This window comes from Lynx rufus, unplaced genomic scaffold (genome assembly GCF_022079265.1).
Source record: "Lynx rufus isolate CCGP_SWC_20201006 ecotype Redwood Valley unplaced genomic scaffold, mLynRuf1.p SCAF_15, whole genome shotgun sequence".
NCBI classification, from domain to species: domain Eukaryota; kingdom Metazoa; phylum Chordata; class Mammalia; order Carnivora; family Felidae; genus Lynx; species Lynx rufus.
Window position 1 is genome coordinate 24,106,746 of NW_025814829.1, and position 27,705 is coordinate 24,134,450.

The 27,705-nt window shown below is 36.9% G+C and overlaps 1 protein-coding gene and 1 long non-coding RNA gene across 2 annotated transcripts in view; one reads left to right on the forward strand and one right to left on the reverse strand.

Annotated features, from left to right (window-relative positions):
- The first annotated feature begins 160 nt into the window (after positions 1-160).
- Positions 161-27,705, forward strand: LOC124510038 (uncharacterized). Its single transcript, XR_006961575.1, has 4 exons — positions 161-247; positions 6,236-6,340; positions 19,687-19,805; positions 27,286-27,705. It is a non-coding gene; the product is annotated as an uncharacterized LOC124510038 (long non-coding RNA).
- The window catches only part of CAMSAP2 (calmodulin regulated spectrin associated protein family member 2), a 111,649-nt gene continuing 84,516 nt past the window's right edge, over positions 573-27,705 (reverse strand). Inside the window, exons 7-17 of the mRNA XM_047076706.1 lie at positions 19,700-19,793; positions 17,587-17,680; positions 13,834-13,916; positions 12,913-12,982; positions 10,318-12,520; positions 8,899-9,035; positions 8,323-8,543; positions 7,102-7,174; positions 6,218-6,333; positions 4,292-4,410; positions 573-3,514 (exon numbers count right to left, since the gene is read on the reverse strand). Coding sequence (XP_046932662.1) covers positions 3,209-3,514; positions 4,292-4,410; positions 6,218-6,333; positions 7,102-7,174; positions 8,323-8,543; positions 8,899-9,035; positions 10,318-12,520; positions 12,913-12,982; positions 13,834-13,916; positions 17,587-17,680; positions 19,700-19,793 — 3,516 coding nt within the window. The 3' untranslated portion in view covers positions 573-3,208. The remainder of the gene's footprint in view (positions 3,515-4,291; positions 4,411-6,217; positions 6,334-7,101; positions 7,175-8,322; positions 8,544-8,898; positions 9,036-10,317; positions 12,521-12,912; positions 12,983-13,833; positions 13,917-17,586; positions 17,681-19,699; positions 19,794-27,705) is intronic.

Sequence of the window (27,705 nt, forward strand, 5' to 3'; positions counted from 1 at the left end):
ACATTAGAAAGTATTGTGGAAGCACGGCTCTGTTCTGAGCTTTGAGTACCCTGTCAAAGGATCAAAGGTAGAGAGCCATGCTTCTGTTTAGCAATGGCAGCTATTTCTTCAGGTATATAATTATTAATGAAGATTTTGTCGTTTTGTTATCAGGTCTTTTTTTTTTTAATTGCTCCGGTCTGAATGAACAGAATCCTCAAAATCAAAGTGAAACTTACAGAGTAAATCAGGAACTGTTTTGGCTACGGTGAGTTCATCAGCCATTCAATTTCAAAGGTACAGAGTGTTAACTGTGGTACAATTTAATGATTCACCAAAGGAAAGTGATTTCACATGGACAGAATTAACGTAAGATGAACAGAAGCATTTATACACCACTAGCACAGAAAGTTATAGACTTTTTAACACTGCCTAAGTCAGTATTCAGATAATGCCTAATATCATTAAAAGTTGCCTCTTCAAACTGTTACGTTTAAACATAGGTTAAGAGATAAACCATACGATGAGTTCACCCAAGTTCAAACATTAGGGGAAAAAAAACACAGTTTATTCAGGAAACAGAAAAGGAGTCATTTGGTGCCATGCTTTTTATTCAAATGAAAGGGGAAAAACTACACTGTACCAGGAAATAGCAAATAGGACAGTATCTTACAGCACAGCATCTTAAAAAAACCTGTAAGCAATGCTCTAGAGTGGACAGGTAAGCACACCATACGCCGTACATTGCCCAACAGTGTCCATGAAACCATAATTAAAAAGCTGAATTTGGCTTTAAACAGCCAAATAAAAACTGTAACAGTCATTCTAAAACAAAACTGAAAAGTCAAGAGGAATGAAAAGCTTTCCAAAGCTGTGTCAAATAGCAGAATTTGACAGGCTGCACTGGAAACCGTGACAAGTGTTTGGCAAAACCTAACTGAATAATCGTCATAGTAATTTGACCTCTAATGATGAAAGCACCAGTGTGTTTCAACAAGGTTGATGGAAATCTCCAGACTTCATGAAATGGCATAATTTTCCTTTGTATAGTTTTTAAAACATAATTTTTTTAAAAAGCTGCACCATAATAAAAAAAAATCTGCAGACTTAAAGAAATATATCCATATTCCTTCTGTATTAATAAAGTAAAATATTATACTGAGAGCAATGAACTTTTGTAGCAATGTTCACATTCTACCTTTAGACATTATGGACATTCATTGTTGAACACACATAAATTTAAGAAAGGGTGGTCCTACTTAGTTTTAAACAGTCCCTCCACTGTCTTGCATCCAATTTTTAAAAATTTAATGGCCAGGTAATATCACAAAGAAGATGGATTTGATAAGGGAAATCTGATTGAAAAGAACAAATTTAGTAATGTAAAGTGCTTATTCTCCTTTTGACTATTATTTACCATATTTTGATTAGATTTACTATTTTTTAAACTAGTCTTAATCTAAACATGTATCTGACAATCATTTCCTTCTGTGATAGAAACTGTTGTCTGAAAGGTAAAATGTGCAATTCCCCAATCTTAATATTCATATATTATATACACAATATGTATACACTTAAAATATAAGAGTTACATATCCTGGTCTCTTACATGCAAACAGTAGATCACAAATAGTTTTGAGCTACACATATATCTTGCACAGGTATTGGAAAAAAATCTGAAATTTTCTTTACAGTTTTAACAAATATACATAAATATAAGAACATAAATTACAGTAAAATATTGACAGCGTTTGAGAAAATGTTGATAACCCAGATGCACTGATGCCTAAAGGCCTTATAATAATAGAAAAGTACAGTTCAGGGACATCTCATTCCTATTCTCTTTTAAAATAAGTAAATACATCATATGAGATATTAGTTATTTCTCTAAACACCTCGATTAGAGAAATGTATATATTTTAGTCTCTACTTCCCACAAAAGAAAACAAACCCCGCATCTCATTTATGATACAATACTGTCTCTCCCCTCTACGTTTACACAGTTATCACAACACTGAAACATAACAGGGTCACATGATCATTCAAGTCTTTTCCTGAGAATGAAGTTTTTCCCCAACTAACCCTCTGATATACATTGTTAAAGGAACAAAGATCATGAAGAGAAGATTTCAAGTGTGTACTTTAGGCTGTTCCACTTGAAGAGAATAAAAAAAGAAAAACTCAATATAAGTAAAATAATGTGAAGCTATTTTAAAATTAAAATGTAGCCCTTTGTACATGTTTAAAAATCCTAAATATAATTTTTATGTCAGTTATAAATATAAGGGAAAGACCTCTCGAGAACTTGTGACAGAGGCCCTATATCTTCAGATTGAAAGACTACTCTCAAAGTGTCATTTACTTCTGCCAGCTTATAAAGTGACTTACTTTAAAAGAGATAGAAAGCCTTTTTTGTTAAAAGAACGATCTAAATTATTCTGAGTTGGCCAGAAGTGGTGTAAAAACAGCACTGATTTAATCAGCAATTTCTTATACACATTCTTGGTTAAGCTCATGTGGTTTAAAGCGAACCTACTAGCAGCTCTTGACAAAACCTCCTCTTATTTAACAGAGAAATGTTAATACTTGAGTGAATAATAAATACAGAATTGTAAATACTTAGAATAATTCTTGCAAATGCTCTAACACCATTAAAACATGAGGGTTATTGTGAAACTAAACACTAGTGTTTCTCTTAGCATCGTAAGAAAGGTGCAAGTTACCTCTGAAGGCGCATTTCCTACGCTCATGGTCTCCACATGAAACAAAATACAAAGGTATCTTAGAATAAACCTCCAGGAGAGAAAAAAAAGCAAAATCAACTATCTGAAGACAAGCATGTACATTAAAAGGTTAAAAAAAAAAAAAGGAACAAATAAAACATACAGTTTGTAATCTTAGCCACATCTCAACCCTAAGTCCAACTAGTGTCCGTGAGAATTCAGTGCTTCAGTGTGTCTAATATCAAGCAGGTAAACCCGATGACACAAATCTCCATTTGTGAATCAAAACGTGTCCTTCATCACCTGGACTTGGACTTACCACCTACGTCAGCACCTTCTGCGCTCCAAAATACTGTGGTTTACATTCCAGTTGTTCATGACAACAGAGCTTAGTGTTCAGTTTCAATTAATAAAAGTCTTGTTGGCAATTAGAAAGATTCTCTATAGGCAGGAAAGATGAAGTGCAAATTTACCGTAAATGTTCTGAAGCAGATATTTCCCAAGTCCTATGCTTTAGTGGGTAGGAGTTTTTTGGGTGTTACTGGTCTCTTGGTCTGCCATAGATGACTATGAATGGTAATGGCATCGACACTGGCAGATAAAGTTTTAGCAGGTATGTGGCTAAACTGTTTTCTGTCAGAATTATATTTGTAAAGTCCCTCAATCATTTTTTTAGTGATGGATTTAGGGCCTATCCCAGTCAGTTTATTAATTTCTTCAGTTTCTGGGCAGTAAGTATACAAAGACCTGAATTGGCAGCCTGAATCCCGGAACAAGATTAGAAAGTTGTTGGCATCTGACTTCTCCATTTCCTTTAGAATGAAACAAAACAAAACAACAATAAAAACTCTTAAACATTTTGCTGTATAAAATTTATATAACTAATTCTGAATAGGCAAGATATTTATAAGAGCAAAGATATAAGAGCAAGATATATTATAAGAGCAAACTACATTCTAATTAAAAATGTATGTGAACACATTACTACTGAGGTTCGGTTGGCTTTCTGTGAATATTATCATGTAGGAAACTTTTTGTTTGTTTGTTTGTTTACTTTGAGGCAGAGCAAGCGAGAATCCTGAGCAGGCTCTGCACTGTCTGTGCGGAGTCTGATGCGGGGCTTGAACTTATGACCCATGAGCGCGTGACCTGAGCTGATATCAAGAGTCAGATGCTTAACCGACAGCCACCCAGGTACCCCTGGTGTAGAAATAGCTGCCAAATCTTGATCTTAGTCAAACAAGCATTAACAAACCAGGCACTGATGATCTCCTTTGCAATACAGCCTCATTTTAAAAAAGGAAAATTATGTTATTTACACTTATGAAACATGAATGAGTGACTGGACAAAAAAAAGAATTTATAATTTTACATTATCATCCAAGTCCATCCCAATCTTAATGAAGCCTGCAGTCTTCTAGAAAAGTGAACTAATTCAATCTAAAATTAAAACGTAGTTACAGATCTTTTATATGCTGTCGAAATCCCAGCAGGGGATGAAGAGCATTTTCTCTTGGATTGATAGGAAAGATTCTTAATTACAATTTTACAGTTGTTGCCAAATTTAATTTTTATGCAAACATGCTTACCTCCAGTATTTTTTTCTTCTGACCTTCATTTACTTTTCCAGCCAAACAGCAATGAGCTAAAGCATTTTGTATTATGTGCTTATTGGATTTTGCACTGGGTTCTTTGTAGAGCTTTGGTCCTGTAGTAAGAATTTAGAAGCAAAATAAAAATACCATTCCTAAGTGAGAAATACTACGATGTTTAAATGATACAATTGTTTCTATACTGAGGAAACACTATAACAAGAAGTCAAATTCTGTGTTTGAAGGCCTCTCCTGACGGGCTGTATACTCCATTAGAAAAGTCTTATCCACACAGGGATGTATCTTGAGGATATTCCCAAAGCTGCTCTGGGAGAGTAGTGCTGCAAATTAGACATCGCTAGGATTGTCACACTGTCTGCGTCACCTTTCTCAGATTTGATAAGGTTACTGGTGAACTTCAAGCAGAATGGATCCATGAACAAATATACCTTTTAAAAAGACAAGAAAAAGCTACATCTTTTTCTTCTTCCACATATATTAGTTTTTTAAGCATTTGCTTTCTTTAACCAATGATACTCCTTGGTCTGGAAAGCACAGAAGCACTTTTTGCCATTTTCCTGGAACATTCCTACTATGAAGGGAACTTTCTACTATGAAGTCTCCTCGCTTCATACTAACTAAACTCTATCCTGGAAGGCAGGGACTGTGCCTTATGCTCAGTAGTGAGCTGAGAAACCAGTTTTTTTGGGGGGAAAATTAGCATTTACCTATTTCTGGGATATAAATTACTCCTACCATGGCTAATATCAAGCTGCCAATGGTTTTACAGCTTGCATAATTCCTGAAAATTTAACAGTTTAGCCCTACAGCAGGAGCTGGTCGGGCACATCGCTGCTACTCTGTAGCTCTAAGTTTGGAACAGCAAACCTGGTAAACATGATTGTTAAGTGAACCTAACATAGAAGCAGAGTGGAAAACCATGGAAATACTGTCCAATTCCAAGCATTAAAGGCCACGGGAGGAGGCTATTAAAAGCCACTGAATAGGGAGGGGGAAAGTAACAGAGTGAAGTACACGTGGAAAGTTGGCAAGTTCTAGCCTCCTTAGACCTTCACGGGGCTTCCATTTCCAGTGGGTCACCAGCAGACGGAGGCACTCTCCACTGCCCCCGCTCCACCCCTGCATGTCCTTCCGTGCCTTTAACACTTCAGATCTCAACGGCTGCTCACATTTCTTCTCGTTTTCCCTCCTGCTGCACTTCTTTAAAAGCATCTTACCTACATTCTGTTCTTCAACTTGCTTTTGCTTCAATAACGCCTACCCAAACAAAGGCTGGGAGAGGACCTGATAGAGACATGTGAGGCTGGATGATCTCCTGGATCCAATGCATTCTTCTTATCTTTTAGAGCCCCTTAATACTTTTTGTTTTTAGTAGGCTCTATGCCCAACTTGGGGCTCAAACTCACAACCCCTAGATCAAGAGTCACATGCTCTACTGACTAGGCCAGCCAGGTGCCCCCCCCCCCAACATGTTTTAAAGATGCACAACTCTAGATACCTGAAATCCCGATGTTAGAGAGGCCTTTGTGGATTCTAGCCTTTTCTTGGTACTTAGGACCTATGTATTGCTGAATAGAACCTCTCTCAAACTTCTTCAGACCCAAACCACAACACAGAAATGGCCAGCATTTTAAAGAAGTAGACGGATGAGGTGTAAATGTTATTGCTAATTTTGTTTAGAAATTGATCTCAATTCATCTGGGACAAGTCACTACCTCCCTAAGTGCAACTGTATCATTGAAACTGAACTCCCTGTAAGGGACCATCTGCACTCAGTGTTCTTGATCATACTTTCCCATGTCTAGACCAAGAGATGAGCCCATGAAACGGTAGTATAGCCTGTATTTATTCTCATGACTGTGTTAAATTAAAATGTCTCTCTAAAAATGGACAGACACTAACCCGTGTATTCTGTTCCAGAAGCCACTGAAGAAGTTGTTGATGCATTTTCCCAGTCCTTTTCCCCATTTCGACTGCCACAACGACTTGGAGACAAGAAGCCTTCTACAGACTCGGATCTAAATGGTAAATAAAATATTTTTTATGTCTCAAACAAAAGAAGAACATTTGGGGGCCAGAAGGGTATATGTGACAGTGCCAACCCAAATCACCCTGGAAGCTTCCAAGTCAAAAGATGCTGTAACTGTCTTACTCATAGCTATACATCCAAGTGTCTGGACACAGCAGGCACTCCATAAGTCCTTGCTGACGGAAAGGATGAGTGTTTTCCATATGAAAATTGGCAGTTACTGGCTTAGGATGGTAATGCAAAGATTAAAACTCAACGCTGATGCCTGTCACTACAAACACTCTCTTTATATATGGGTATTATAGTATAACGTAGTAAGATATGACCTTTAGTTTCTAATCTATATCTGACAGAGACAGTAATACAAAAGAGATCTTTCCTAAGTCAGGCAACCTACTTCGGAAATATTCTAAGGGGAAAAAACTATATTGCACGGGAAATAAACTAGAGAGGCTGGCACTGACATAAAACATGTACTATTTCTGCACACTGATTTTATCACAACCATATCAGCAATTACTGTCAATGTTTTACAGTTTATAAAAAGTACCTTATCAATGTCAGGAACTAAAATTCTAAAAGATAAAAAACAGTCAAATATGAATAGACCTCTTTATATGTAAATTTCTTTTAACGGAAACACAAATAGTCCCAGTCAGCAAAACTATAAAAATTTGTGCTATGATTCATTATAAAATATAACATAACTGTGGGGAACATATTCTTTCTATGAAAAATGTTCACATTATGGATTTACCTTGGTGTCCTCTTGCCTGAATGCACACTCTCGTTATCACCTGTGTTCAGTGATGCCAAAGAAAGGCTAGAGACTGAAAAAACACGATAAATTCGTGATCCTGAATAAAAACAAAATTAGAAATTTAAAAGGAGCAGCTAGGAAAGAGTCTGTTCATTAGAGAACACCAGCATATGAAAATTGAGCTTCTATAGTTTTTTTTTCTTTTAATCTAAACACATAATATGCTTGCATGCATATATACACAATTTATATTAAATTAGCACACACACAATTAAAATTAGCAATGAACTGGGGCGCCTGGGTGGCTCAGTCAGTTAAGCATCTGACTCTTGATTTCAGCTCAGGTCGTGATCTCATGGTTTGTGAGATCGAGCCCTGCCTTGGGCTCTGAGCTGACCATGTGGAGCCTGCTTGGGATTCTCTCTCTGCCCAACCCTCCTGCTTATGTGCACATGCACTCTCTCTCAAAATAAATAAATAAACATTAAAAAATAAATAAAATTAGCAATAAATAAAATTAGCTTTTAAGAAATAACAGTAAAACTGTTGTTAGGATTTATTCCACAAGGAAAGTGGTAATATACATTGATACTTTAATCATAAGAAAAAAGTTAACAAAAGAGGTCTCTTTAAACAGTCAATGTTATGTTGTTTTCCCTCAGTTTTAGAATCACTATGGGAATACTCTAAAATTCTCCACAGTGTTTAGTTTTAATGCAAATTTTTTTAAATGTCTATGCATGTTAAATTTTAAGAAAAGACACATTCTCTAAGTTCCAAAAATTATAGATTTGGACGTTTGACCATTTCTGTCTTAAAGGAGGGACTCATAAACTCTTGTTTTTATATTCCTTATTATACCAGTGTGTTTCTATATATTTCCATGCACACAATGTTTATCCTTAAATGTACGAGTATAGAGAGGGTAGTTAATAATTCAGAGAGATTATATCTGAGGGCAGAGTTCCCTACTAGGTTAGTATTTAAATTGCATGTTTCAGCATTCACATGTGTTCTATTGAATATATGCATGCACACATAACACATCAAGTCATTAATGTGCTCATTTGCTTTGCTCATTTTGGTTTTCCAAATAAGGAGCATGCATCATCTCAAATAACGGATCCAATTGAGCATACCAAGGCACAGTTGAGTTAGTATGACAGAGCAGGCTGGTGTTTTTTTTATGAACAGACTCTTCATGGTAAGCTGTGTTACCTGGAGGACCTTTTATTGGTGTTTTGGGAGATTCGATATGGTCTCTGTGAATAGATTTGGGACGCTGTTTTTTTTGTTTTGCTATTTGAGGACGGGGTTTAATTACTGTATCCATGTCTTCCATCAGCTTCAGTTGTTTTCGCCTCATATATTCTTGTCTGATAAATTCCCTGCGTGCTCTCTCATCTTCCTTCTTCTGGCGCTCTTCCTCAGTTTTACGCCTAAGAAACCAAATGGTTAAATTTCTTATTCTGCATACCAAAGAAACCAGACACTGGAGAGTATGTGGTGTGAGAAGGGAGAATTATTATATTTCAGCACCTTGGGAAAAAATGGTTTGGTTAAAATATACTTGAGATAATTTAGAATGTTAAAATATACATAAACATACCATTAGTAAATGACTGCTTTAAAAAAAATACGTTTGTGTGTAAAAACCAGTGAAGTTATCTTAAACCAACGTTTCTGGAGAACTTTACTTTGAAATGCCTCAAACTGAGGATAAAAATGTACAAGCAACCAATACTCTGGGAAAAGAAAGCACCAGAAATCAGCATTAATTCAGTTGTCTATTACCTTGTCTCTTCTTTCTTATGCTCCATTTCCGCTTCCAGCTGCTGCTTCCGAAGCTGAGTCTCCTTCTCCCTCCGTAGTCGCTTCTCCAACAAAGCTGCCCGTTTCATTGCCATATCATTTTCTGCTTTTTGATCATCCTAAGTAGGAATTCATTGAAAAACATGAAATGTTGTAGGCACCTGTATTCTTATTTTCAATTGTGGTCACATTTATAACTGAAAATATGAACTAACTATCCTATTCCAACCCCACCGTACATGGACACATTGCAGAAATTATGGAGGAAGAAATGAATTAAACTTACTTAATTACATGTTTTCAAAACCTATTAAGTTCACAAAGAACAACCATAAAAAGGAAATAAAGACAAGATTTTTTTGGACCCTAATAAATAACTTAAAAGTAGGGAGTTTCCCCTCAGTTTTTAAAATTGCATTAAAATTGGGGCGCCTGGCTGGCTCAGTCAGAAGGGCATGTGACTCTTGATCTCAGGGTAGTGAGTTTGAGCAGTCCCACGTTGGGCGTGATTACTTAAAAATCTTTAAAAAAAAAAAAAAACTGCATTAAAATTTTGCTTAAAATATATACTCAACAAAGAAAACTCAAGTAAAAAGCACCAAAAAATTACCTACACAGTTCTATCACATAAATGATGGAATGGAAATGAAGGTGTAGATGTGTTTGCCCGTTGGACACTAAAGCATTTCCTCCCCTCTGGGTTCCTTTCTCTGCAAGGAACAGAGGTAACAAGGGTCTCCAAAATTAGTAAACTGTATCCAATCATGTCTATAGTCGTATTCTACTAAAAAAGTCATTTTACATGGTTAAGAGACAAAATATGACTCATGTTCAAATTTCTAAACATTAAAAGAGGCATAAAGGGCAATCACCCTGAGATCAACTTTAAAATAAGTTACAAATTTCCAATATTAAATAACCAAAAGTAGAATTAGCAGTTGTAATCACTTCAATATTCTTGGGTTCTTATTCCAGTAGGATTTGCTGTTTCAATTTAAAATCTTTTTTTTTTTTTTTTAGATTTTTAAGAAACAAACATAAGGAAAGATGTTGAAAATTAAGAAAAAAACAAAACCTAAAATACGCTTACATACAATGCCAAGTTATGTGCTTTTCACAAACTGGCAATCTTTGAAGAAATCCAAATAGGTGAACATTTTTTAAAAGGCTTTTGTGAAAGTGAGCAAGAGAGGCAGTGGAGCAAGAACAGTGTATCTACACACGTCTGGTGGCTGTGGTGAAAGGAGGCCTGTTCGCTGTGCTTTAATGTTACTATGGTCCACCAAGGGGAGCACCAAAGTGTATTTCAGGGTTAATGGCAGCTTGTAACAAAAGGGGCTACAACGAAAAAAGCTACACCCATCTAATGATAATGCCTAAAACTGGGAAGATTAGTATTACCTTAAAAAAGAACCCACAGCATACTTTCTGGTCATCATCAAATTGTTCCTTATCACTTTCTCCATCATATTTTTCAACGGATACATCAGTCTTTTCAGGAGGTTTCAGATCTGAGAGGGAAACTTCAATCAGATTAACATTTTTCGGAGCAGCAGGTGGGAAAACAGGTTTAGGAGGAGGCTCTGAGGGTTGGTTCAGCTGGTCCTCATTTGGTGTCAGACGTACTGTCTCTGTGATAGGCTGCGACAGGACTTCAGAAACTGTGGACTCAAGAGGCTTGATCTCCTTTTCTTCTGGGTTATGTACATGCTCTCCCAAAGTCCCTCTGGGTTCCAATTCCTCCTTTTTAACTTCTTCCTTAGGTTTGGATTCCTTTAACTGAGGTTCTCCATCATCCCCAAAACACACAAACGACCTAGTCTGAATAGGAACTTGACTTGGTGAAAACCTCCGTAACCGAGGAAGACTATCCACAGACCGAGGGGGCGTCAGTGTTCGATTCAAAGGTGTTATTTTTAATTCATTTGGCCTAGGAGTCCTTTGATTCTTAACAGAAAAAGATGTGCTCTTCCTGTTGGAAGACTGTGGAGATGGGTGGGTAGGACGGGGGGAGTCTGACGAAAAGGGTGCGATGGTTGACGACAGGCCCGCCTGCCTGGAGGGTTTAAAATCTCGAATCTGTTTTTGTGGAGAGGGTTGAGGAGGTGAAATCACCCAGGACTGTTGCTCCCTCATCTGCATTAACATCTCCTGCTGAAGGGACAAGCGCTGCATTTCTTGTTGTAGGAAATGCAGAGATGAATTTAACTTTTCAATGGACTTTGTATATTCTAAGATCTCGCCTTCGTTTAAAGTTTCCTCTGAGGGGCTTGCCAGGTTCCACTGCTTCTCTGGATCAACGGGTGTGGTTGGAGACTTTAGCCATTTGGCTTGTGGATTCTCCATGCTTTCTTTGATATCTGCCAGAGACTTACTCCTCTGTCCATTAGCCTTTTGCAAATCCTTTTCTTTTGCTCGATCAGTATATACTTTCTCATCTTCTGCACCGGCTGCTTCCTCTCGAAGAGGGGAAATCCCTTCCCCTTTCTTTTTCACAACAGTAAGAAATGCTGTCCTTCCCATTTTCTGCCTCTGTTTAGTAAAAGCGGCTTCCATTTTCTTCTTCTGGGCTTCTATAGCACGTCTCTTTTCTTCAAGTTTCATCCTGAGATGCACCATTTCAGAGGCCAACAGCTGGGTAGTGTCCCGTCCTTGTGGAAGGCCTGTTTCTTCTGGAATTTGTCCCCAAGCAACCACGTGAGGGATATTAAGTTCAGAGCCCTCTGGTGTAGTTTTCTGAGAACTGCTTCCGCTACTTTTCCCATCAGTATGGTTCAGTTTCCTGAATTTCTGTTCTGCAAAGCTGGTCATTTTAACTCCAGAACTAGAAGAAGCACTGCTACCTGGCTGAGACTTGGTACTTACAGTACTTGGACAAGGACTCAAAGCTTCTCTGGGATTGCAGGTTCGAATATCATAATCCTGAAGAAATTTAGAGGCATCGTCCATGTCAGAGTCTAAGCTTACAGTATAATCTCTCAAAGAAGAATCTTCATCCATAGTTTCAGGGATGTCTTCAGAAGGAACATGAATTCCAGTGTCTACTTCAGTATTGTCAGTTATGGGACTCAAGGCACCTTTTGTATCAGTTATGTTATCAGGACTAGACTGATTTAGCTTGATGTTTGAATTTAGGATACTCATTTCCTGGTTATGAAGAAAGAAGCCATTGGCAATCTGATCTGGCTGAGATGTATGGGGAGATTTTTCAGTATCATGAATTATTTGTAATGCTTCTTCAATGCTTGGTGTCTCAATCTGATTGCCAAACTCATCCAGAAGTACTCTGTTTTGTAAAGCTCCATTTGGAAACTTATAATGAATATTCTCATTAGAATTTAGTTCATTTGTATTAAGGGGCATGTAAGATTTGAGGTCACTGTGACAGTCTGTATTAAGTTCTTCTTCAATGCTTTCTGCTTCCTCTTCTCCATTTACTGGCTTGAAGGACAAATTTTTCCTAATATTTTTAGATACACGATTATTGTTCAGAGTAAGTCCTTCATTACTAATAGAACGAGTGATTCCTCGGTTTGGAGTGGATCTGTGTACAGTATTTTCTTTATCAAAAGAAATATCAAACGAAACTCCATGCACTGATGATCTAAAAAAAACATTGAAAGAGAAAATCCTTAAACACTCCCAGAAATGATTTGGTAATCCTTTAATAATTATTTGAAATGATACTTCCTTTCTTTTCCCATTTCTCATAATCCTATTGTCCTCAAGGTAAGCATAGGGCTACCAGGCGACCTTTAACAAATTTAGCCCCATTTGCCTGTATTGCCCTTTTCAAAATTAGGTACTAATTAAAAGTCTACTGCAACTTGGCTATCAACAACAGCTATCAACAGAATTAGCATTTCTTTCTCTCTTTTTTAAATTACTGAAGTATAGTTGACAATGTTACATTAGTTGCAGGTATACAATATAGCAATTCAAAAAACTGCACTTGTTGATAGTGTGAATATACTAAAAATAATTCCCTCTGTTTACCTTTTCTCTTTGGGCCACGTCCCTATGAAACCATCAACATAGGACATAGATGAAGACCTTCTAATTCCTCCTTCAAATGCAAAAAAGAAAAAGTCATTGAAAGTATGTAAAAAATTTTAACTTACAGCAACTTAACAGATTTCAAATATTTGCAGATTAATAGCACTAAAAAGTAAGTAGTTATATATGGAGAAGCAGATATCATTTTATTAAGAAAAGCAAGTACATCCAGGGGATACAGGTGTGCTGTTTTGAAGGGACACATGCACCCCCATGTTTATAGCAGCACTATCAACAATACCCCAAGTATGGAAAGAGCCCAAATGTCCATCGATGGATGAACGGATAAAGAAGATGTGGTACGTGTGTATACACACACACACACACACACACACACACATATATACACAATGGAGTATTACTTGGCAATCAAAAAGAATGAAATCTTGCCATTTGCAACTACATGGATGGAAATGGATGGTATTATGCTAAGTGAAATTAGTCAGAGAAAGACAAATATCATATGACTTCACTCATATGAGGACTTTAAGAGACAAAACAGATGAACATAAGGAAAGGGAAACAAAAATAATATAAAAACAGGGAGGGGGACAAAGCATAAGAAACTCGTAAATATGGAGAACAAACTGAGGGTTACTGGAGGGGGTGTGGGAGGGGGGATGGGCTAAATGGGTAAGGGGCACTAAGGAATATACTCCTGAAATCATTGTTACAGTATATGCTAAGTAATTTGGATGTAAATTAAAAAAAATAAAAAAAAGGAAAGCAAGTACAGAGAAACAGATCAACCTATTTGTGTGTATGTAACACTTCAAAAAAAAAAAAAAAAGACTGGATATTTTTATTTACATTTATTCTCAATCATTTCCCAGTTAACCAAGGCTTTTTCAAAAATATTACCTGAGGCTGAAGAATGAGCTTGGGGGTGTGAATGTCTAGAAGGCAAATGATGATGAGAGTGTGTAAATGCAGCTCCTTCCCCACTGCAATGTAAAATAAATTAAAAATGTTTTAACATGTTTTAGTTCTTTTATATAAACTTTGCATAAAATGGCTGAAATTAGAAACATCACCTCTGATTCTTTATCCTAAATAAAAAAAATTAAGAAAACAATATATTGTTTAAACCAAAGTAGCAGTGCATATATGTATCTATCTTTTATGTCTTTTAGTCAAAGAGCCTGAAATATTTTCATACACACCTCAGTGTCCTTGTGAGGTGAAATATGGCATATTATTTTCATTTTACAAATAGAAAAACCAAGAAATGAAGAAGTTAAATGAAAGTCATCCATCAGTTTGAAATATCTTGGTCAAATTTAAATCTCTTGAAAATACAAGTGTAATAAAAACCCTTGCAAAAGATCCTGGAAGCCTCCCTGCTCACATACCTCTGTCTGTACATCTCTAACAATTACATCAAAATCAATATCGCGAGCTGCACCTTGAAGACTTCAATTCCTATAAAGATATGAAGCTTTCCTGTTATTTCTTCCTATTAATTCCACCCTATTCAAACTAACGCAGGGGATTAGGTAGTCTAGTTCTCCAATTAATAATGACATTTGGCCTAAATTTTTCTCCAAGTTTCAAGTGTGTCGTAGCCTACCATGTAGTCAAGTGCACAAGTTAAGCATCCCCACCCCCAATGAGTTGAGAATAAATTGGGGGAACAGGTTGTATGTAGTGACTCTGTAGATCCCTCAAATCACATTATCTTTTGGCTATTGTAAACTAAGAAGATGCACTAGTCAACCAAAAAGTTCAAAAGTAAACAACAATGAATGCTCAATCAGTGAGCAGAAGCTCACTAAAGGCAACAAGACCTGATGAACTTTCGTGCCTTTGTTCTCTCCAAAGCAGATGTTTATCTGCTTCCCTGTGCCTTTCCTCCCTGAACTGCAGACCATATTTTCTCTCAGTTTTGTCTGTGATCGTTTGTTAGGGACTATCAGGGAATACTCAATTGCCCCATTGTGTTTGTTTGTTAACCCTGCCTCTAAAATCACCCAGTTTCTACTCTCCCTTACATCTATGACGGGAGGCTAATCCTGAATATACAAGTTGGTAATTAAAATATATTCACTCTCTTCTTCTCCAAATAATGGCTAAAGCGTTTTAAATTCCTATTAATTGTTTCACTTCCACATCTGCATAGAGACTTTTGATCTGGTGTAACTGCTGAGCAACTTAGTAGCCAAGTGTGTGGAGTAGCTGCTACAAATGTCTTTTGCTTTTTCCGTCTTCCTTTTGTGTTTTTTTTTCCCCTCATAACTTCATTATTTAGAGGCAATCGTGTTTGTACATGTGACTGCATTATTATCAGAAAGTGTCGAAACTTGACTCCTTCCTGAAAAGTGGTTTATTTTTATTTTTTTTAGACAGTGAGCGAGCGTACAGGCAGGGGAGACGGGCAGAGTGAGTGAGTGAGTGAGTGAATGAGAGAGAGAGAGAGAGAGAGAGAGAGAGAGAGAGAGAATCTTAAGCAACATGGGGTTCTATGCCACGACTCTGGGATCATGACCTGAGCTGAAATCAAGAGTCAAACACAACCAACTGAGCCACCCAGGTGTCCCTCCTTCCTGAAAAATTCTACAATGGGAGAACTCCAGTGAACCACATGGAGACTTTCGGAAATGAGAGGATTACTAGGATCCTAGACTGACAGCTACACAGTATCTCTTCAGGGAAAAGAATTTAGACATCCATCTGTAGGGAAAATGAATAAGGGTAGCCACTCAGCTTATCCGAGAAACAGAAAAGAGAGTTTTCCAGAGGGTCTTAAGACATTTTCCAGGGTCAGAAATGTGAAAAGTGTCCAACTCAGATTCCTAGAAATAATAATTATGGGGTAATCGAGTCTTGAAGTGGAAAGTTTTAGAGATTTTATTTTTTTAATGTTTATTTATTTATTTTTTTTTTGAGAGAGAGAGTAGGAAAGGGGCAGGGAGAGAGGAAGAGAGAGAGAGAGAGAGAGAGAGAGAGAGAAAATGAGTGAATGAATCCCAAGCAGGCTTTGGTGCCGTCAGCATGAAGCCTGACACGGGGCTCAAACTCACAAACCGTGAGATCATGACCTAAGCCGAAGTCAGATGCTCAACTGACTGAGCCACCCAGGCACCCCATAAAGATTTTAAAGATTTAATAGTACAAGAGTTAGAACCTAGAATACTGAACGCCTTCTAAATTTTCAAAGAAAGGAAATGTCACTATGTAACCAACCCAAGAAAACAATGAGGAAATTAACACGTAGAAAAATGTTTCCCATGGGAAAAAACATAGAGAAGCTCCTAGATCAGCAATATCTTAATCTCTTCCTGGAAAATCTCAGGCATAGTTACAGAATAGAAAACTTAATGGAAGTAGTAAGACAATTCATAGTAGTAAATCAGAGGGTAAGGGAAGGAAAATGCTTTCTTAATTTGTAGGAAGTACTTCACAGACATCAGCCTGTTCAGAGGTAAGAAGCCCTCACAAAGGGATGAGGGTGTTCTGAAGGTTCTGTCAAGGTCCCAGTTTCACACTCATTTACACCCACTTGAGAGAGTGTGTGAGCAGTGGGTGACAGCTCAGCACAAGCTCATATTTTTACATTAAGCCAAGAATTCATAAAGTATTTTCAATGTCTTACTCATCATTTTTAAAATGTATTTTAGGGGCGCCTGGGTGGCGCAGTCGGTTAAGCGTCCGACTTCAGCCAGGTCACGATCTCGCGGTCCGTGAGTTCGAGCCCCGCGTCAGGCTCTGGGCTGATGGCTCAGAGCCTGGAGCCTGCTTCCGATTCTGTGTCTCCCTCTCTCTCTGCCCCTCCCCCGTTCATGCTCTGTCTCTCTCTGTCCCAAAAATAAATAAACGTTGAAAAAATAAATAAATAAATAAATAAAAATAATAAAAATAAATAAATAAATAAATAAAATGTATTTTAATGGATTTGCTTGAATTTCTAAAACACCACAAAATACATCGATTTAAAACTTTAAAAAATCAGATAAATTAGGGAGTCCAAAGTCAATATAAATGTTAGGTTCTGATAAATACACATAAAAAGCTACTTATAGGATCTGCTGAAAAACATTTTTAAACAAACTAATGTCTTTACCACATGTTTGGGTCAGAAATCAGGATTATCCTGATAGTAAATTTTTACTTTGCTTTGAATTCAGTTCCTGATATTAAAAACTAAAACATTGCATATAAAGATTCAGTATTACAGTAAACATTTTATTGTGATCTTTGATTAGCTATAGTAACCAGCAAAGAAAACAAGAGAGAAAATTAATGTCAAATATTTTAAAAAATCATTAAAAAGTTTTAAATACAAACAATTTTAAAATTTCCCCGAGGCCTAAAAGTTGCCTACATTTAAGCAGTTCTCAATTATAAACAAGTTCTACAGCGAAAGTATGGTTTTAAGCTGGTTATCTGAACTCAGAATGTATTCTCCCACTTTTCAGTGTGATTCATAAAAACCTATTTAAGAAACACTCATTTCTGCGTAAATTTCAATTACATTTAAAACAGGCTATAATTCCGTAAGTTAATTAAAACTTATTTCAAAGTGCAACTGAAATTTTAAAAAGTAACAAAATTTTATTTTTATTTCATTAGCAAGTAGAATGGAAATAGTGAAAATAAAGTCACTCTGGAATCTACCTTGAAGTGAAGTCAGAACTACACGAACCGTCCACAATGTTTGTTTTGGCAGCATTCAAGACAGGAACTGAAGGCATATCGTTCATAGGTTCAGCTACAACGAAAGATAAAAGCCTCAAAATTATGTACTTAGCATGTTCCAACATTATTTCATGAATTAATCCCAATTTTTCTTTATTTAAAATTTTCTTCTTAAATAATTTTCAAAGGTAAATTTTAAAACTCTTCCTAAACTGTTCTGGCTTAAAAAAAATTCACTTGATTAAGGCTAACTGACGGGGGTAGGGCAGGGAAGAGGCCTAACATAAAATAAATACAGATATTTAAAAAATAAATCTGAATGTCTAATTTTGCTGAAGCTCTTATAGAATCTGTTACATACAGTCATTTTTGTCCCTTTATGAAATAGCTGGTATTTTGGTAATCAGGAGACAGAATTTCACTGGTCAATAATTAAACCCAGTGGTAGAGTTTACATTTTTGTAAATAACTCGGGGGAAGACTCCATTTACTTTCTGCCTTTGAAACCTAATGTAATAGCTGTTGAGTATTTTGAATAGTGGGCTTCACAGATAAAAATCACAGAAAGCAGGGGCGCAGGCCTGGGTGGCTCAGTTGGTTGAGTATCTGACTTCGGTTCACTTTAATGTCATGATCTCACATTTCGTGAGTTCGAGCCCCACATTGGGCTCTGCACCAACTGCCTAAAGCCTGGAGCTGGCTTTGGATTCTGTGTCTCCCTCTCTCTCTCTGACCCTCCCCTGCTTGTGCGTGCTCTCTCAAAAATAAATAAAACGTTAAAAAAAAAAATCAGAGAAAGCAGTGTATGTGAAAATTCTATATTAATTGTGAAAAGTTGTACAAATATTGGTTATGATAATTACTAAAGACACCTGACTTCACTTCATGGCCTTAGGGAAGATCTCAGTTTATCTGTAGGTATTCTTTGATACAGGATGGCTTAATATTCAGAGTCTGCCTTAAGCAGCTTAGAGATGGAACAGATGAAATACTCTTTTTATTGCGTATTTCACAGAATTTTGCCTGAGAGATGGAAAGCTGGAAGCAAGCTCATTCTACTCACTAGAGTTACATGCCTCTCCTTTGACTACATCTTTTTTCCTTCTTCTTGATCTCCTTCTTTTAATTTTCTTAGAAGGGAGGAGACAGGGAAGAAAACAAGGTAATGGCGAGAAAAATACCAAAATCTGGAGCCAAGGAAAGCAGCTAGGTAGCTGGGATGCACAGTAATCATGTTTTGTGTTTGGCAGGACACCCACTGGCAGCAGAAAGAACTGGTCCCATAGTTATGCTGGAAGAAAGTTCTTTTTGTTTATTTGTTTTTTGTTTATGTATTTTTGAGAGACAGAGAGACGAGCACAAGCAGGGGGGAAGGGCAGAGAGAGAGAGAGGGAGACAGAATGTGAAGCAGGCTCTAGGCTCTGAGCTGTGAGCACAGAGCCTGACAGGGGGCTCGAATTCATGAATTGGAAGATCATGACCTGAACTGAAGTCAGACACCACCCAGGCATCCCTGGAAGAAAATTCTTTAGTGGAACTAAACTTATAATTTAGGATTCCTTTTTCCCAATAGAAATAAACCTCTGGTTTCATAATGGAAGCCAATGGAAAATCTGTTTGTTTAGAAAAATGATTTTTTTTGTTCTTTATTTCTAGGGATCTTTACAGTGACCCTCTTATTCCGTATTAGTTTCCTTATGTGCAATCAATACATCATGATACTGTAATAATAAAACATACCAGGCTTTATATATAATATATATATATAAACCTTTTTATGGTTTAATGGTAAATTCAAATTCTAGATTAAAGCCAAGCCATCATTTAAGTGGATTCTAGGGAACAATATTAAAAATTCAGAATCTAATGGGGAATAAAAGCTAGAGATGGGGATAAAAGATACAACAAGAAGTAGGCAAACAGCTGAAGCTAAAAGTTCCATCACACAAGGCTTCAAATTCAGAGCCGTTCTCTCCTACATCACCTGTATCTCAGAAAATTTACCTGTTTTATAACAATAATAGGATTCTCTCAAATAGAATAACCAGGTGAGGTTATATAAACTTTGTTTGTTTACAGGAACACTTACTACCTCCTTGTGGACGAACAACACGAGGCTGAACAAATGATGGCTTCACAACTTCAAACCACCAGAAGAGTTCTGCCATGAACACCAAATAATTACTCTACATAAGAGAGTTAAGAAAATCAGAAACAAAAATAAGTAAAACTTGACCAAGAAAGTAACGATAAATATAATTTTATTCTGTTTTACTTATTAAAACACAGGTTTAAATCTCATTCATCACTGGACTATATTTACTCTAGGTTATTAAATCTGGGACAGAGTATTAACACTTTTAGGTAAAATTTATCACAGCTATTCAAAACCTCTTTGCTGCTTTTCTCTACATTTCCAGGATTGCAGTCCAATTTATGTGGCAGGCATTGATACCTCTGTGTAGAACTTTTAATATGTAAGATACTCTTCATCCAAAGTCGGTAAAAAGAAAAACAGCCTTTGACACCAAAGAGTGTCTATCATTTAAAAAAAAAAAAAAATTAAGCTCTTTCCAGATCCCTAGAAATTTCTCCAAACCTTAATCTATTGGCTTGATGATGCTAAACTCAACAGTAATCCTCTAGATTGTTAAAATTAATTTTGAAATACATTATTTATATAATATATCTACCTAACTTTGAAAAGGTAATAGTAAGTTAACAAGGTCATTTGCCTCTTATGATTTATATTTGAAAACGTGAATAACTTTTAAAATAGCTTAAAATTATAAGAAATACAAGAAAAGACTAAGAGGGTCCTCAAAAGCACATTTCTACTACAAGCTTATATTTTAAGATGTATATATCCTGAAAGCTATAAACCATGAAAAGTTATTTTAATTGTAGGCATCTGGCAAGTTTAAAATATAGCACTATACAAAATCTGTTTTTATAATACTTAAAATAGTATGCCTTTAAATTGTGGGTATTTGGCATCTTATTGTTACTACTGATTAATATTTGATGAGATCTTATTTCATATTAAATTTCAGTTTTCAAAATTGTCATTGGAAATATCGGTGTTTTCCAATGCCTTGCCCTCCTCCTACCTGTTAATTATGAATAATCCTCAGAGTTCTATATACTGTCATTTAGAGTTCATCCATTCTCTGTTTTCTCATATTTAAGCTGGTGACTTTCAAATATTTGTCTCTTACCTGACAGTTCCAGAAGGCTACTATGTGTGTAAGAAATGAGAGAAAGAGAAGAGTCAAGGGTGACTTAGGTTTTTGTCTTCAGTAACTTATAGTTTCCCATTTAATGAAATGGAAAAGATTGGGATAAATAGGTAGTGGAAGGAACTCTGAGTTAATATTCTTAGATGTTCATTAGACATTTAAGTGGACTTGTCAGGTAGGTGGTTAAATGCAGGAGTTTGGAGTGTTATACAATATCAGGCATGATTGGTGAAGAGAATTTGGTAAGTTTCCTACTTTCAGCATTTGCTTTGAACTATAAATTCCCAGAATATTCAAACATATACAATATATACTATTTTAAGGAGTCATTAAAATTTGATATTTTTAGAAAGGAAATGAGAATGCTCATAATCCCTAAGGCTATGTGTTGGATCCCATCCCTGCTTACCTCCTCAGAAACTTTACATTCTTAATTATATTTCTTTCTCGTATATATTTATCCTTCCCCTCAACTGAATCCTTCCTACTTGGCTTTTAAACATGCTCAAATCTCCCACATGAAAAACAAAACCGTCACTCAGTAACTCCCCATTCTCCGGTTTTTCCTTACTCCCACCTTCTTACCTCTTCACACACTTCTCTATGGTAGGCCTGTGCTAACGATCTCCTTTCATCCTTCCTTCTCCCTAATCCACTCCAGTCTGGCCTTCAGGTGCATCATGCCTCCAAAACAGCATTTGCTCAAGTCACCAATGATTTACATATGTTGCTAAATCAAACAGATTTTTCAGTCTTCATCTTACTTGACCTCTCAGCAGCATCTGATATTCCTGATGTCTCCCCTCTTTGTAAACTGCCATCCACACCCGTCAGCTACCAAATAACTCCCATCTGTACTTACATATGCAGTGGTCTACAGAGCATTCTCTTGGATATTCCAAAGGCAACTCAAATGTCCAGAACTGAACTAGTGATCTTCCCCACAAATCTGACCTTATTCCAGTCTTATCTCATTGAATGACATCACTATCCCAGTATGCAAGCCAGAAATCTAGGAGTCCCCCTTGATGCCTCCTTCTTTCTCCCTCCACATATCCAGTTCATCACCAAAGCCTGCAAATTTTGCATATCCTAAATATTTTTGGAATCCACCTACTCCTCTCCATATTCATCATAATTACTCTGATTCAAACTGTTTCCACCTCTTGTTTAGAACACACTAGCTTTCTGACTATTAAGCCAAACAAACTTTTCAAAGTATAACACCCCTTCCTCTACTTCCACTGCTCTTGGGAAACTGGTTATGGGCTTTAAGAAGGTACTTGATTGGGTCCCTTTTTAATTTCTCCAGCTTCATCTAATACCGTATTTTCCAGGGTTCCTCAGACTATCAGACTATAAAGTCTAGAAGGACAAAGCTCGTGTTCATCATTACATCTTCAGTTTTTAAAACAGTGCCTGGGGGGCGCCTGGGGGCTCAGCTAGTTAGGCTTAGGACTCTTGATTTTGGCTCAGGTCATGATCTCATGGTTGTGAGATGGAGCCCCACATCAGGCTTCACTCTGAGCATGAAGCCTGCTCGGGATTCTCTCCATGCCCTTCCCCTGATCATGTGCTCTCTCTCCCCAAAACAAAACAAAAACAATAAAAACCAACCAACAAACAAAACCAGTGCCTGGTACATAATAGATGGCCAATAAATATTTATTGAATGAATAAATATATAACAAAAGGTCACCTGGCAAAATACCAAACTGTTGACAGGCAATATCTCTGGGAATAAGATCACCATGATTTACAGTTTTTCTTTACACTTATCTCCACAGGGTATTTTCTAAAGCCAAAGTACAAAATTATATTTAAAGTATTGGTCCTAGGTTCCACTCTACTAGTGTATAGTTAACTGAAAGCTGTTTAGATCTTTTGGAAAAACACTAAGTGTTCAACTAAATTGTCAATTGATAAGAAATTAATATTTTAAGGACTCTGGTGTTCAGCATCACTAAACATGGGAGAAATGCAAATCAAAGCCACAAGGAGATAACTACCTCACACTTGTTAGAATGGCTATCATCAAAAAGATAAGAATAATCTTATCTTGGCAAGGATGTGTTGGCAAGGATGTGGAGGAAAGGGAACCCTTGTACATTGTTGGTGGGAATGTAAACTGGTACAGCCACTATGGGATGCAGTGTGGCAATTCCTCAAAAAATTAAAAATAGAACTACCATATGGGTCTAGCAATTCTACTTTTGAGTATTTATCTGAAGAAACGGAAACCAGGATCTTGAAGAGAAAATCTGTATTCCTGTGTTCATTGCAGCATTATTCACAATAGCCAAGATACATACATACATATATATATATATATACACACATATATACACACACACACACATATATATATATATATGGAAACATATATATATATATATATATATATATGGAAACATATATATATATGGAAACAGCCTAAATGTCTGTCAATATCAGATCAATGGGTAGAGAGAATGTGATGCATATATACAGTGGGATATTATTCAGCCATGAGAAAGAAGGAAATCCTGCCATTTGCAACAACACTGATGTACCGTGAGGGATTATGCTAAGTCAGACAAAGAAAGACAAATTCTGTATGATTTCACTTATCTGTAGAATCTAAAAAACCTGAACTCAGAAACAGAGAGTAGAGTGGTATTTACCAGGGACTGGGCGGTTGGGGAAATGGGGAAATTTTGGTCAAAGGGTAAAAACTTCCAACTCTAAGTGAATAACTGGGAATCTAATGATTATAGTTAATGATACTATATTGTATACTCAAAAGTTGCTGAAAGAGTAGATCACCACAAAAAAGAAATGGTAATTATGTTACGTGGTGGAGGTGTTAACTAATCCTCAGCGGTAATCATTTTGCACACTTTAAACTTATACAATATTGTATGTCAATTATATTCAATAAAGCTCAGGGGAAAAAATACTTTGGTATTTTTTTTTGGAAGATACCATGTTTGACCACAAGATGTCAGCATAGTAAGAGACAGTTTTCCCAGTAACTAAAGCTTAAAAAAAAAATCATTTCTTTCTGGATTTATGATAATTAAACAGCAATAAATCTGTTACCATATTCCAGGCATGATACCAAATTAATTTCACTTAAAAGCTTTTCTTGGGGCGCCTGGGTGGCGCAGTCGGTTAAGCGTCCGACTTCAGCCAGGTCACGATCTCGCGGTCCGGGAGCTCGAGCCCCGCGTCAGGCTCTGGGCTGATGGCTCAGAGCCTGGAGCCTGTTTCCGATTCTGTCTCTCCCTCTCTCTCTGCCCCTCCCCCGTTCATGCTCTGTCTCTCTCTGTCCCAAAAATAAATAAACGTTGAAAAAAAAAATTAAAAAAAAAAAAAAAAAAAACAAGCTTTTCTTTCCTTTTAGTTAAGACAGACAACTGTAGGGGCGCCTGGGTGGCTCAGTCGGTTAAGCGTCCAACTTCGGCTCGGGTCATGATCTCACGGCCCGTGAGTTCGAGCCCCGCGTCGGGCTCTGTGCTGACCGCTCAGAGCCTGGAGCCTGTTTCAGATTCTGCGTCTCCCTCTCCCTGACCCTCTCCCGTTCATGCTCTGTCTCTGTCTCAAAAATAAAATAAACGTTAAAAAAAAAAAAAAGACAGACAACTGTATATTAACATTCTTAAACAATGTAAACAATGCTAAAAAATTAAGATACAAAAAACACAGAATTTAAAGTATGCTTTAACTACTCTCCCCTAAATTCTAATCACACTCAGAAGAAATCACTGTTAACAGTTTTGTGTTTATCTTTCTAATTGACCTTTTTCCATGCATTGATTTGCATACAAATACAAAAAAATTGTTTTTAATATATAAATTACATCATACTATGTTTGGCACTTTAATAACATCTTGGAGGGCTTTCTGAATCAATAAAAAATACCTACACCTCCTTCCTTTCAACCAGCTCGGCTATATGACAAAATATTTTAATTATGTCCTTCCTAAGATGAACTGTTTCTAACTATTCACAGAAGTTTCTAACTGTTTCTGTTTCTAACTATTCACAGAAGTCATACACGACTTCTGTGCATTTCAAATTTGATTAGACAATGGCACACTGGTGTCTAAAAAGACCATACCAGTTTATATATCCACCAAGAGGGGAAGAGAGTGCTCACTCCCTTTATTCTCATGAACACTTGTTATTAAAGTTAACCAAGCAACAAGGTGCCCAGTATCATAGACCAAGCAATCCCTTAAAGGTTTGAAGTCTTCAAATATTCAATGGAAGTCAAAGTTGTGATTCTAATAATTTAGCAAAGAATACGGAAAGTGACCAAAGCCTTCTCTGCGGTTACTTTTTTTTTTTTTTTTTTTAAGCCCCTTTATTTTACCCATCCTTCCACCTACCTTCCCTCTGGCAACCACTAGTTTGTTCTCTGTATCTAAGAGTCTGGGGGTTTTTTGTCTCTTTTTTTCTTCATTTGTTTTGTTTCTTAACTTCCACATATGAGTGAGGCCATACAGTACTTGTGTTTCTCTTTTTTATTTCATTTAGCACTATACCCTCTGGGTCTATCCATGTTGTTGCAAATGGCAAGATCTCATTAATTTTTATGGCTGAGTAACGTGTGTGTGTGTGTGTGTGTGTGTGTGTGTGTGTACACACCTCATCTTTATCCAGTCATCTATCGACAGACATTTGGGCTGCTTCCAAATCTTGGCTATTGTAAATAATGCTGCAATAAATATAAGGTGCATATTTCTTTTTGGATTAGGGTTTTCATTTTCTTTTTTAACAATTTTTTTTAAGACAGAGAGAGACAGAGCGTGAGTGGGGATGGGGCAGAGAGGGAGGGAGACACAGAATCCCAGGCAGGCTCCAGGCTCTGAGCTGTCAGCACAGAGCCCGACACGGGGCTCGAATTCACGAACTGTGAGATCATGACCTGAGCTGAAGTTGGACGCTCAACCAACTGAGCCACCCAGGTGCCCCTTAACAATTTTTTTTTAATGTTTATTTTCGAGAGACAGAGAGAGACAGAACATGAGCTGGGGAGGGGCAGAGAGAGGGGGAGACACAGAATCCGAAGCAGACTCCAGGCTCTGGGCTGTCAGCACAGAGCCTGATGTGGGGCTCAAACCCATGAACCGTGAGATAATGACCTGAGCCGAAGTCGGATGCTCAACTGACTGAGCCACCCAGGCGCCCCAGAGTGTTTTCATTTTCTTTGGTTAAATACCCAGTAGTGGAATTACGGAATCATATGGTAGATCTATTGTTTGAGGAACCTCTATACTGTTTTCCACTGTGGCTGCAATTTGCATTCCCACCGACAGTGCACAAGGGTTCCATTTCCTCCACATTCTCTCCAACACTTATTTCTTGTCTTTTTGATTCTAGCCAGGTGTATCTGTCAGTTATATATTTTAAATATGCCTGATGTAAGAAAATGTCTTTATATCTGGATCATGCCCAAGTTAATTTAAACATCAGGGCTACATGTTATTTGTTGGCAGTCCAAGGTAGACAACTTAAACAAATGTACTTGATCTTATGTCACCATGTATTTAATGAGATGATTTCTTTTCTTTGGGATTACAGAGGTAGTATTTAAATTTTTTAACAGACAAGTTTAAGAAAAGGCATTAACAAAATATATATGGAAATAGTTATTCCCCAACTTCCATTTTGATCAAAATAAATTAACGTTTCTATTCTGATGCATCAGATAGTGGGGAGTGGGCACTATTTTTGGTCAACAGAAATAGTGGCTTATTTTGGAAATGCCTTTACCATTGGCTCTATCTTCTACCTGTGGTGATCCAGAAATGAGTCAAAGAAAAAATAGGTATCAAAGAATAAGAATTTAAAGAACCCCAAGGCACTAATCTTATGGTAAGAGGGGTCCATTAGCAGTTTCTGTTAAGGCTGACACTGTGATTGGAATGATAAAAAAGCTGTTCCTCTCAGCCAGACTTAAAAAAATCTATTATCAGATGATTTATTCCTAAAATCCTGAAACAGAAGTGGTCAATTTAGGTCTATAAAAGACATAGGAGAACTTTGTAGCTATGGGCTGCTGAGAATAATGAGGTATTGTGTCACATCATGAAATTCTGGGACAAGTGGCTGCTTTTTAACTCACTCAGGAAATTCTGGGACAAGTGGCTGCTTTTTAACTCACTCAGAAGCAGTTATGCCTGACACACATCTCTCTTCACTACTACAAAGCAAGTTCCACCGGAACAGGGATCTTTGTTTTGTCCACCTAATTATCCCAAGCACCCAGAATACTACTAGGTGCTCACTAAATAGTTCTTGAAAGAATGGCCGTAAGCAGTGGCCTAAGACTCACAGGCAGTGTGTGTATGATATTCTGAAGCAAAGCACACACTCATGAAATTGAAGTCCTTTTTAAAAGGTTCATTTCCAGACTATTTTCACATTTCCTTCCCTTCTTTCTTTCCCTAGGTTTTGTCTCAAGTCCTGGGACCTGAACGATTCCTTCTTCTGGACATATTCTATGGTCCTGTTGAGCGGTGAAAGTGACCAGAACCTCCTTTATGCTCCCTCCTTTATGCTGTATTAGCATCTACCTAAGACTCAGAAACATGTAGTGGCTTATCCTCCATTGTGCTAACATTAGGGCAATAGATCAATTTTGTACTATAACTTTAAGTTTAGCTTTATATTGTAAAAGAAACCTATAGCTAACAGTGTATTTAAACACACACACACACACACACACACACACACACAGACATAAAATAAACAGAAAAATAAAACTTTTTTCAAAAGCTCTTTTGACTAATATTACAGTTAATTTCTAACCTATGCCATTTATATATCTAGTTATATTTTTTTCCAAAAACTTGAAGCAAAACATCCAAA